Source organism: Mangifera indica, chromosome 10, assembly GCF_011075055.1.
Source record: "Mangifera indica cultivar Alphonso chromosome 10, CATAS_Mindica_2.1, whole genome shotgun sequence".
Taxonomy (NCBI): Eukaryota; Viridiplantae; Streptophyta; class Magnoliopsida; order Sapindales; family Anacardiaceae; genus Mangifera; species Mangifera indica.
The window spans coordinates 15,831,570-15,844,119 of NC_058146.1; the positions used below are offsets into that span (position 1 = coordinate 15,831,570).

General features: G+C 32.1%; 1 protein-coding gene across 1 annotated transcript; it reads left to right on the plus strand.

Annotated features, from left to right (window-relative positions):
• Window positions 1-961: 961 nt before the first annotated feature.
• On the plus strand, window positions 962-6,556 carry LOC123228155 (disease resistance-like protein DSC1). Its single transcript, XM_044653434.1, has 6 exons — window positions 962-1,067; window positions 1,330-1,827; window positions 2,544-3,630; window positions 3,873-4,178; window positions 4,269-5,207; window positions 5,318-6,556. The coding sequence occupies exons 2-6, from the start codon at window positions 1,352-1,354 to the stop codon at window positions 5,972-5,974; spliced, it is 3,465 nt and encodes a 1,154-aa protein (XP_044509369.1). The 5' UTR covers window positions 962-1,067; window positions 1,330-1,351; the 3' UTR covers window positions 5,975-6,556.
• The last annotated feature ends 5,994 nt before the right edge of the window (window positions 6,557-12,550 follow it).

The following is a 12,550-nucleotide window of genomic DNA, read 5'->3' on the forward strand; positions in this document are numbered from 1 at the left end:
ATGGAGTTAAACTCGAATTTAGTTAAATTTAAATTCAACTCAATTTAAAAAAGTTGAACTCGAGTTTAAGCTCGAGTTTGATGAGTTTTCTTTAAACTAGTTTACGTTTAATTCAATTCAAGAAAAATTGAACTTGAATTTAAGTTTATCTGTCCCACAACCCTTCATCTACTGGTAGGGCAACCCAATTTAAATCATTTTGTCTCATCTCTTTTCTTAGAACTTATATATTTTTCCTAATTTATTTTAATGCATCAATAATTTACTTTACATATATTTTTTTTTCCACAAACGTAACAGAAACTTTAATCCAAATCTTTTCTTTAAATGTTCAATACTTCATCAATTTTAATAACCCTTAGTGATTAAAAAAAGAGTTCAATAGAAATTGTTGATGGGGATTCTCCTGATATTAAAATTTATCAAATTTCATTAGTAAGAAAAACACCACAACAACACCGCTACCAAACATAAGAAGCTCAGTCTTGAGGATAAAAATTAACAAGTTTTAGTAATCTAACAAGTGATAGGAGAAAGGTTCGAAGAGTATACTTACGAAAAAACCCTTGCCAACCATAAGATCATAACTTTTCTTTTACTCTTTTCATAGAAAAATTGTATTATTTTCTTATACATAAAGAGTTACTTATGTTATTACACTCTTTAGTTATAAGCTTCTTAATATTTATTACCTCCTTTATTTAATGTTTGATTTAAGTTTTTACTAGTTGATTAACAAACAATAATGGAGTCATACAAATTTTACTATGATATAGTACAGTAATTTGACCACCATGATTTATTATTCTAAAATTTATGGGTCTCTCTGTTCTTTTACAAAACCTCAAGTACCATGCAAGACTTCCGTCTTTTGGGGGGTCTACAAAGTATAGATTTTTTGACCCGTTGGACAACTGCGTGTTTAACGTGTGTAGACGTGACGCATGACGATACACGAGAGGAAGTGGACAATTAAAAATTAGATTGAAAGTTGCTTCCTCGCTTTGTTTTACTTTACTATCTCAACTTCACAAACTCCTCGCCTTCTCAGAAGCAACTTGGATCAGGTTTGTGAATTTCAGACAACCCAGAATTTCTTTTCTCTGATTTGTTGTTTTTTTTTTTCACTCTTCAAAATTCTTAATATTTTAAAAGTGTTAAATTGGTGCTGATCTTCGGTTTCCTGTAGATGGACTGTGGGATCTGGGGTTGATTTATCTGTCTGAATTCTTTTTTAATGGTCAACAAATTTTTACCGTGAAACTTGATGGAAAATATTTTGTTCTTAGCTTTCTGACTTCGATATTTTGCCTCCTAGCTTTTCTGCAGAGTCCTTTCTTGGTGGAAATTGATGGCTTCTTCTTCTAATACTCATTCGGCAAATTACGACGTTTACCTTTCTTTTAGGGGCAAGGACACAAGAGACAATTTTGTCAGCCATCTCTACGCAGCCTTATGTAGGAGTGAGATTAACGTTTTCATTGATGACGAACATGACAGAGGAGATGAAATTTCGGCATCTCTTTTGAACGCAATTGAAGGGTCAAAGATTTCGATTCTTGTTTTCTCAAAAGGCTATGCATCTTCTAGATGGTTGCTCGAAGAACTTGTAAAGATTCTTGAATGCAAGGAATACCATAGGCAAAGGGTGATTCCAGTTTTCTATCACGTACCTCCATCAGATGTCTGGAACCAAATGGGGACTTTTGGGGAAGGATTTGCTAAGCTTGAAGAGCGTTTTAAGGAACGTCCAGACATGCTGCAGAGATGGAGGATTGCTTTAACAGAAGCAGCAAATCTTTCTGGCTATAATACAGATGTGACCAGGTAATGAATTATTTGCTGCTTATTTTCTCCTTTTCCTCACGGTCTCAACTAATCTAGACGCATCAATTCAAATGATTTTCGGTAACACATGAATTATATTCTTTTATAGCACTTCTAATTTCTTTTGACTTTTCCCCCAATCTTCTTGTGATTATGACTGATACGTTCATTGAATTAGTTGAGATATAACAAGGCTCAATTAAAATTAGCACAAATTTACAGTTCTGAATGCCACATCATTTGATGGTTAATCTTTTTTTTTTCCCCTATTTCCTTGATGAAGTTATTTTTATACTTTTATCAAAATTGAGTAGCTAAATTCTTCAGGTCTCATTGTTTCGGCATTAGCTCTTTTTGTTTTTTTTTTTTTTTAACTGTTTTGAGCATTGAGCTATGGAAAACTTCAAACTAGTTGTTATATATAAAGGAAATGTCATCTCAGCAGTTGGGTTCCTCTGATCAAGTTTAAATTTTGATGCAGTGATTTTTTTAGTTAGAGGGAGTATCGAGTTTTCTATTTATATTTAATCAATTATGTTGAAGAGAGAGATTTAGTAGGGGGAAAATTTCTCATTTTCAAGGATGGAGAAGTAGCCTATGGTACTAACAATTTTTAATATCGTTTTAATTAAAAAAGTTAGGAATTAAAATTTCGTTTTATTTTTTTTATCTTTATAATATCTAAGTTAATTTATATTATCTTACTTATTTATTAGGTGGGAACCAGATCTTGTAGAGGTAATAGTGGAAAATATCGTGGAGATACTGGACCATGTGTATCCAAGCGATAACAAGGACTTGGTTGGAGTGCAATCAAGCATAAAGAAAATTGAATCACTACTATGCATTGGGTCAAAAGATGTTTGCATAGTTGGAATTTGGGGAATGGGTGGTATAGGCAAGACAACTATCGCACAAGCTCTATATGATGAAATTTGCAATCAGTTTGAAGGTTCTTACTTTGCTTTAAATGTTAGTGAAGAATCAGAGAGTCCTAACAGTCTAACTCTCTTGCGACAAGAGCTTTTTGCTTCCATATTAAAGGATGGACCTTCCGATTCAGGATTCATCTTCACAAAGCTAAGGCTTTTTCATAAAAGGGTTCTTCTCGTTTTTGATGATGTGACTTCTTTAGAACAAATAAAATTTTTAATTGGAGACCTCAACTGTTTGGGTTTTGGGAGTCGAATCATTGTAACAACAAGGGATAGACAAGTGCTAAAAAATTATGGAGTAGATGATGATAATATTTACAAGGTTGATCCTTTATTTCATCATGACGCTCTCCAGCTTTTTAGTTGGTATGCCTTTCAACAAAATCGTCCTGCCTTTGGTTATAATGAGTTGTCGAGTAGAGTAATAAAATATGCTGAAGGAGTTCCATTAGCTCTTAAAGTGTTGGGTTCCTTTTTCCGTGGGAAGACTAAAAGTGAATGGGAAAGTGCAATATATAATCTAGAACAAATGCCTTGTAAGAATATCCAGATGGTGCTTAAAGTAAGTTATGATGGACTAGACCTTTATGAGAAGAATATATTTCTAGATATTGCATGTTTCCTCAAATGGGAGAGTAGAGATATTATCATAAAATTTTTAAACTCCAGTGGTTTCTTCGCAGAGATTGGAATAAGTGTTCTCATTGACAGGTGTCTTATCACTGTTTCAAACAATAGGATAACAATGCATGCTTTGCTTCAAGAAATGGGTTGGGAAATTGTCCAAGAAGAATGCTATAGAGATCCTAGCAATCGTAGTCGTTTGTGGAATCATGCAGATATCCATCATGTGTTGAAAAATAATATGGTAAGAATCAAAGGCTTTTAACTTTAGATCTAGCGAAACATAAACTTGTATTAGTTCCATTTTTCCTCGGGCATTAACTTTGATGATAAGTGTTTGGGTGAAGTTTAAAGATGTACTATTTTAAATTATTATGAAAAGAAGATAAACAAAGGAAGAAAGCATATTGAGAATTTCAACATTGATTTGTTTATGCAGGCTTTCAAAAATTTGACGCTAACTGATTATCTTTTTGTGGTATGTAGGGGAGTAATACAATTGAAGGCATATGCTTGGACATGTCCAACATAACACATATAAATTTAAATCCATGTGCTTTCTCAGAGATGCCTAACTTGAGATTCTTGAAAGCATATAACTCACATTGTGAAGAGAATAGTATTAATAAGTTGTGTCTTACCAAAGACCTTGAATTTGTTTTCGCTGAGCTAAGTTACCTCTGTTGGCATGGGTGCCCATTGAAATCATTGCAATCAGGTTTTTATTTAGAGAATCTTGTTGCTCTTGATATGTCTTACAGTGATATTCAACAACTTTGGATGGGTGACCAGGTATATGATAATTATTTATATGGCAGTCATATGTTTTAGATTATCAAATATTAGACATGCTAATTTGTTTGCTTATTTCTCATGTTACAGATTCTTCTTAATTTGAAAACTATCAACCTCAGTCATTCCAAGCATCTACAAGGAAGTCCAGATTTCTCGGTCACCCCAAATCTAGAGAGCTTGATTCTAGAAGACTGTTCGAGTTTGCTTGAAATTTCTTCGTCTATTAATCGTCTTGATAAACTTGTTGTCTTGAACCTACGACAGTGCAAAAGTCTACATAGTCTTCCAATGAGCATCAACTCAAAATTTCTTAGAAAAGTTTTTCTTTCTTCCTGCTCAAATCTCGAGAAGTTTCCAAGGATATCAAGTGATATAGAAGAGTTATATTTAGATGAAAGTGCTATAAAAGAATTGGCTCTATCGATCGAAAATCCATCCAGATTAGTGACACTCAATTTTAAAGGCTGTTCAAGTCTTGAGAATTTACCAAGCAATATATGTCATATGAAATCTCTTGAACATCTTGATGTCTCTGGGTGTTCAAAACTTGATGGATTGCTGGACAATTTGGGAAACTTAGAAGCTTTGAAGGTGCTTAAATTAGAGAAACTTGCTCAAAGAGAAGTATCGTCATCCATTGTATGTTTGCACTTTCTAAAGGAACTAAATCTGACTGACTGTGGTATTGTGAAGTTACCTGGCAGTTTGGGTCAGTTATCAACACTAGAGAGTTTATTTCTCGGCAGAAACAATTTTGAAAGCATTCCAACAGGCATCTCAGACCTTCATAAGTTATCTTATCTGGACTTAAGCTATTGTCAGAGGCTTCAGTCCTTGCCAGAGCTTCCAAGTGAATTACTATATTTAGATGCAAGCAGTTGTACATCACTAGAAGCAACATCTAATTTATTATTTACCTTGTCGACATACATTGGAGTTAGCTTCTTCAATTGTTTCAAACTAAAACAAAATGAACATATTGACCATATGATGTGTAGCCTATTTAAAAGCAAGTGCAGAAGAATTGTAAGATCTGTCAATCACTCACTAATTCCATTTAATGTTTATTTTCTTTTTATAAATAATTCTGATTTTAAAGTTTGCCAACGCAATGAATGATTTTTTTCTTGATACAGAAATTCGACTCAAGACCTTTTGGTTATTACTGTTTCCCTGGAAACCAAATCCCAGAATGGTTTACCTTTAAAAGTAGTGGAGCTTCTTTAAATCAAACAGTCAGTGATTGCTATCCTACATTATGTAGTTTTGGTGTGTGTGCTGTTGTACAGTTCCAAAACTATCAAGATGATGGTCACGGATTGGTAGTCCGTTGTGTGTGCAAGCTTGGGAATAGATATGGTAAAGTGTTCTTTTACTATGATGTTGGACACCATTGTATTGACTCAGAGCACATCTTCCTGGGATATGATCTTCACACGTGTTTCTTCAATTGTGCTGTTGATTCATACATTGAAGATAATGAAGTGAGCATTCAATTTTATGTTGAGGATTCGACTGGCAAACAGATAGACTGTTGTGAGGTGAAAAATTGTGGTCTTGAGTTTTTTCATTTTGAAGTGAATCAGGATCAAATGCAGACTGCTAGAGGAAGATTACATGTGAGGAGGAAACGAAGTGCGGGAATTGCACTGAGAAGGGGGCGCCAAATGCTAGAGCTAAGAGTTGTCCAAAACTGGTCAGCAGCAGACAACAAAGAGGATGCAGTGCTCAGGCTTTCAGAAAATAGGACCACTGAGAGTGTGTTACTGAGGCGGCAGCCCCCAAGAGAGTAAGCAAGAGAAAGGAAGGAACAAGAGTTAGAACAGGTGGCAGCAGGGTATTGAAGCAAACAGAACAGTCAGCATTTACTTTGTGGCAAAGTCAATCTGAAGAAGAAAAGCAACGTGGCACAATATTGGAAGGGAGGCAGTTGACAAATGAAACAGAACAGTCAACAATTACTTTGTGGCAAAGTCAATCTGAAGAAGAAAAGCAACGTGGCACAATATTGGAAGGGAGGCAGTTGGCAAATGAAACAGAACAGTCAACAATTACTTTGTGGCAAAGTCAATCTGAAGAAGAAAAGCAACGTGGCACAATATTGGAAGGGAGGCAGTTGGCAAATGAAAGAGAGAAGGTAGAAAAGGGAGTGGAGGAAAAGGAGGAAAAAGTTGGTAGAGAAGGTTGATAGGGAGAGCACAGGCCTCTCGAAAGCCTGTTGGGAGCTGAGTGCTTTGATCTTTTGCAGTGTAATTGCAGTTTGTTCTGGTTTTGCTGCTGTAATCTCTGGGCTGTGAATTTGTACTTTTAATCATGTAATGAACTCTTTTGTAAACCTTATTGAATACATATATGCCACTGGAATTTCATTTCTATTGTATGTGTTTACTATTCTGTGACTTGTTTGAAATGTATTGTGCTTGCTGTGTATAATAGCTGGAAAGAGAGTTGAGTTACTGTGAAGTGGAGAAGAAGGCTCGAGCATTGTAGATCTCTGACCAGGTCTTCATCAGAATATAAGCAGGAGGCAGAGGGAAGAGAAAAAGGGGTGGAAAAAGAAAATTGAAAAAGTAGAGCATTGAAGGAGAGACCCAGCCTCTCAAAAGCTGGTGGAATTGCTCCTGAGTTTTGTTATTTTTCTGTAATATTTCTTAAGTAGTGATAGTGCTAGCATGGAGCTTGTATGAACCATATTGGATACACTTTTGAAGTATTTGTTAATACAAGAAAAGCTAATTTCATTGCTGTTACATTGAGTTACATTTGATTTACACCCAGCAGTGTTAATCCACATTACATTCTCACACTGTCCGCATCTGTTTCTCACGCTAGTTTCTTCATTTGCTAAAGTTGGAGCAGACAGCTTGTTGTGGCAGCATCGGGTTCCTATCATGGATCAAGCAGTACCAGAAGAAACGGACGACAAGAAGCCACTTTTTTAGTAAGTTAGGGACCTAAGCTGTAGGTCTTGTTTGTTTTTTGGTTATGGAGCATCACAACCTTGAATGGTTTCATCAGAGCTATGTATGTACATATGGTAAATCACTCATTTCATCTAGGCCATTTAGTTATCTAATAATCTACATTTAAAAAAAAATAATAATACATATTCTCTTTAAATTAACTTTTTCTGTACAAAAATAGAGGAGTTTTATTGAAGTAAAAGTCAGGCTTCTTTTCACAAAATATTTTTTAGTAAAAAACAATATTGGTTATTTTTTATGTATAAAAAATGATAGTCTGTTATACACATTGATAAAATGAAAACTTAGAAAACTCTATTACCAGTATTTCCATTTTGGTCAAATATTTGCAAGGTGGAATAGTTTGGGGTTCATTTATGGTTATTATCAGGGAATCCTAGAGATTGAGACTTCAAATTGTTGCTAAAGCAAATCCAAGTCCCGGTAAATATCAAGGTGCTTTCTGTTTTTTTTTTTGGGCACATTATGTTAATTTGGTTAGCTTAATGAGATCTCATTTTGCCTGGACGTGTATATATCGTGAACACTCATGTTATTGCTTTAATGCTTAAAATAGTTTTTCTGTGATGGATGTGATAAACTATTATAAAAGAACTTACGATCTGATCATATGTGTGTGAGTTTGTGTGCATTGATTATAAAATATTCTGAAAGGAAATTATGATTGGTGTGTAATTATCTTCTTTTGTAAGATTAATTGGGCTTAACTTTCTCATATCTTGACGACCTTATTGATTCCAGATAACAGGCATTTAGGTCTCAAACTAATTTAGTCCTTTGTCTGTGTAATATGTTTGGCCTTTTAGTTCTGAATCATTTCGAGTGGTCAAATTTAGTTCAACCCTTTTAAACTGTTGTTAGAATGATGGTAAAAATAAAATATTTGGAGAAGTTTTATTTTCAAGTTTTACTATTATGTTAGGCTATGTTTGAAAGAAGGGATTAAAGGGTCCCTCTAATTCCCTTTTTTCTTTTTTTCTTTTTTTGAGAATGGGATTGGATAATCTCATTCCCAAGGTTGGCTAATTGATTTTAGGGAAATTATATTAAATGCCCTTTTAACCCCTCCATTAAGCAAAAATGCCCCATTTTCCTATTCCTAAGCAAAAATGCCTTAAACTTTTTTCAAAATACCAAAATTACCCTTCACCACATCTATATAAACTTTCTCACTCACTCTTATTATACACACTTCTTATATCACTCAAACACTCACTCTTACTCTCATTTTTACTCAATATCAATTAGTATGAGTTTGTTTGGACGAGAAAAATTCGTATTTTCAAATTCGAATAAAAAAAAGTCAGTTCTTGAAAAAAATGTATTTATACGAATCTTAACTCAAAACTTAATTTTGTTTGTTAAATCTAGTTTGTATATCATGTAAAAGGGGTATTTGAATATTAGATAATAATATAGGGGTTAAATGAAATGTTAGAAAAATATGGTGGTATTTTGATAGTATATAATATATAAAGGATTTAAATAATATGTTAAGAATAGATAGGTATATTTTGATACAAGACAACATAAAAGGATGTTAAATAAAATGTTAGATAATTATAAAGAGTTAAATAAAATGTTATAAAAATATGAGGGGTATTTTGATATTAAACATTGTAAGAGCATTATAAATGAAATTTTAGGAATAGATAAATGTATTTTGATATGAGACAACATACAAGGGTGTTAAATGAAATGTTAGGTAATTATAGAAGGTAAAATTAATATAAAAAAATATAGGAGGTATTTTGATATTACATAATACATGAAGGATTTAAATAATAAGTTAAGAATAGATAGATATATTTTGATATAAGACAACATAAAAGGGTGTTAAATAAAAGGTTAGATAATTATAGGAGGTTAAATGAAATATTAGAAAAAATATGGGGGGTATTTTGATATTACATAATATATGAAGGATTTAAATAATATGTTAAAAATAAATAGATATATTTTGATAATAGAGAACATATGAGGTATTAAATTAAATATTAGATAAGTATGAGAGCTAAATGAAATATTATAAAAATATGAGAGATATTTTAATATTATAAATCGTAAGATCGTTTTAAATGAAATGTTTTTAGTGTTTCATTGTTGATAAAATCTCACATGTTTATGCTCAAATAATTATGCATTCGAATTGCCAAGTTAAAAAGAGCAAGCACATGTGAGTCAATGCCATAAATTGAAGATGGTTTGTCAAAGAGGTTGGGGTGTATTTCGAATTGCTTTATCGTCTCCCATAATAGCGCTATAATCCAACAAGTGGTTGGCCAACCAATTTGAAAACTGGTTATAATAAAAAACAGACTATTAAACAATGAGCAAAATAAATATCTTACTATGGAGAAATTTGAGTTGAATTCTTGGTCCAATGTATCCAGGAGGATATGTTGGATGTTAGAATACCACCTCTAGGCTTAAAAAAACTCTAGAACAAAGGTTGGTTCTTGGATGTTAGAATACCACTTCCAGGCTTAAAAAAACACTAGAACAAAGGTTGTTTCAACAATGAGATAGGCCAAAAATAACCAAAACCCACTACATTAAATGACCAACCATAAACAAGTTTTAGAGCCAATGCTAATGTTGGGTATATCTAGACGGACAATTGATGTTTTCTCCATGCATGCAACAGTGAAATCAAGGTGAGTTAGAGTTCTTAAATTTTTATAAGAAATGGTAAGTGTTGTCGTCGACACCCAAATTAAAATCTTAAATTCTTACAACAAAAATGTAGTAAAGGAAAGTAGGGATCGTTCCCTTAAATAGTTTTAATTATTACGTCGTCACAAATCAATCAAAACAAAGAAATAAAATGGGTTTTAAATTGAATGCAAATTATAATTAAAAACAATAAATAAAAATTTAGCAAAATAATCTAAAACAAATAATCAATTAAACAAACCTTAGTTTACAGCCACATCCATCATTGAACTACGATTGATCATCAATACCTAAAGATATCAAATTAATTATTCAAATATTCGTTACGATATTAATTATCTATCCTTCCTTATGATTAGTTAACTAAAAATATATATTCCAATTAACCTTTACTGATTAACACTCAGATACGATCTCGAATTTAATTAAACAATAACATTACGAATTAGAAAGACCAATGAAACAAGACAACACAAGCGTAAGACATTGCATTTAATCCAGTTAATTATTTTCCTAGGATTTATAGTTCTTGACGCAGCAAACGATAAATCTCAATTGCCACTTCGATTAGATGAATTGAACAATTACAGATTCAACACCTAAACTAGCAGTAGATTATATTAATTGATAAACTAATTGCGCGCCTTAATCAACCAACACAATCATGAAAAATAATTCAGAAAGATAATCAATACTTGAATAATTAAAAAATGCATTAAAGATCAAAACTTAATCTCACAATCATTGTAGTTTTATGGTTTCAGATCCCTTCAATCAAGAGAAAATATTTAGCCACTGTAAACCATATTTAGTTCTCTAATCCTCTAATTACAATGATGAATCATCCTCTAGCAAAATAAAAATAAAACTATATATATTTTCTCCCTACTCAGATCTGGAAATAAAGATCAATCATAATCTTCTAATCTAGTCAAGCAAAGGTGATACATGTCTTCCCAGAAAGAAAGGAAAAGATATATATTTTAATGTATATCCTTCCTCTAAAGATATTCTTCCTTATTTATCTTAATTAATCCCCTTTCCTAGCTAATAATTATCCATTCTCTAGAAAATAAATCTTGACATTTTGTGAACTTTTTCAGCTGATCTGGACGTCCAGATTTAATTTTCAAATTCTGCTTTCATCATTTCACGTGCGCATGCCTAGTCAACATCAAGGATAAATATTCTAAAAATATTCGTAAATCTGCTTTCAAATTTTGTTGATTCGTAAATCTGCTTCAGTTTTAGACTTCTTGGCCCAACTTACTCTAAAAATATTCAAAGCTTCCTAAGTGCAAAAGATAAATAATTTCATTAGATTGAATTAAATTTTCACACAACATAAGGGAATTAAAAATCAAAATAATAACAATTAACGACATTATCAAATTCCCCCACACTTATCTTTTGCTCGTCCTCGAATAAAACAAAAACAAAAAAGTTTCATCAATTCTTTTTCTCATGATATCAAAAAGTGAGCATACTTTAGGATTCAAACCAACCAAGACTCAAGCAACAACACACATCATCGTCAAACTTTACAAGGAAATGTGCACAAAGACAAATCAAAACAATCGCATTCTGAAGCATGTATGAAGTTTTGGTGAATCTCCTCACAATTATCACTCATACTACTCATGTGTTTAATGGTTTGGTGTTTTGCTCAAATTTTTCCAATGCAAACATTCTACCATAGGCTTGTTTATGCACCAAATCTCCACCACTTAGATTATATACATGCATAAATCAAAAAGACTTTATTTTACGTTGTAATGTGGTTTTGGGTAAAGGTGAGGATTAATGGATACGAAAGGTTAAAACCATAAATATTAACAAAACATTTAAACACATAGAGGGAACAAAAATGTAAAGCTAAAACCACCACATTCACCACATTTCTTTGCTACTTGCTATTGTCTTTCTCTTCTTTTTTTTTTTTCTCTTTTTTTTTTTCATTTCATTTCTTTCATTTTTGCTTTTTTTTTGAATAACTAAGAGAATTTGATAGTAAAGATAACAACATAAGGCAGTAGCAATAACAATTTTTCATACCAACTCCTTTTCATAATCTTCATCCTATGCATTTAAGTCCCATTTTTTTTTTCCACATTTAAAAATTTTCAAGATAGCAAATTCACCAAGCAATAAAATTTAGTTTAAATGCCCTACCAATTTTCATGGTTGGGTGAGGATTTTTGCTTGAAGGTTTGGGTTTGTAATATGGTTTTATCTCAAAGAATCAAGGTTTTGTCAAGCTCAAAGGGCTAACTATGGAAATTAAAACAGGTTGGCTTTTTAAGCTAAAAGTTTTAAACAAAAATGTCTTTATCATTTTCATGCAAGTATATATCAATGCAGTCTCAAAACAGTTCAAAACAAGTTCTAGAGATATATTCACATGAGAGAACATCACTCATCAAAGAAAACATAGATTGATATGTATATTTCAATCTTTTTTGGCTCAAAACTCACGGATTCTATGATTCTATTTTATAGTATTCTTTCTCTTCATTTTTTTTAATTATTTTTTTTATATTATATAAATTTATGTATTTTTGTTATAAAAAATTTAGTATTTATAAAAAAAACTCTTATATTTTTTATATTTATAAGTTTTTTCACGTTTCGATTTCCTATATTATTAAAAAAATGCATTTCTATGTTTCCATTTTTGCTTTTTCACGTTTTCCCGTTTCCGTTTCTATA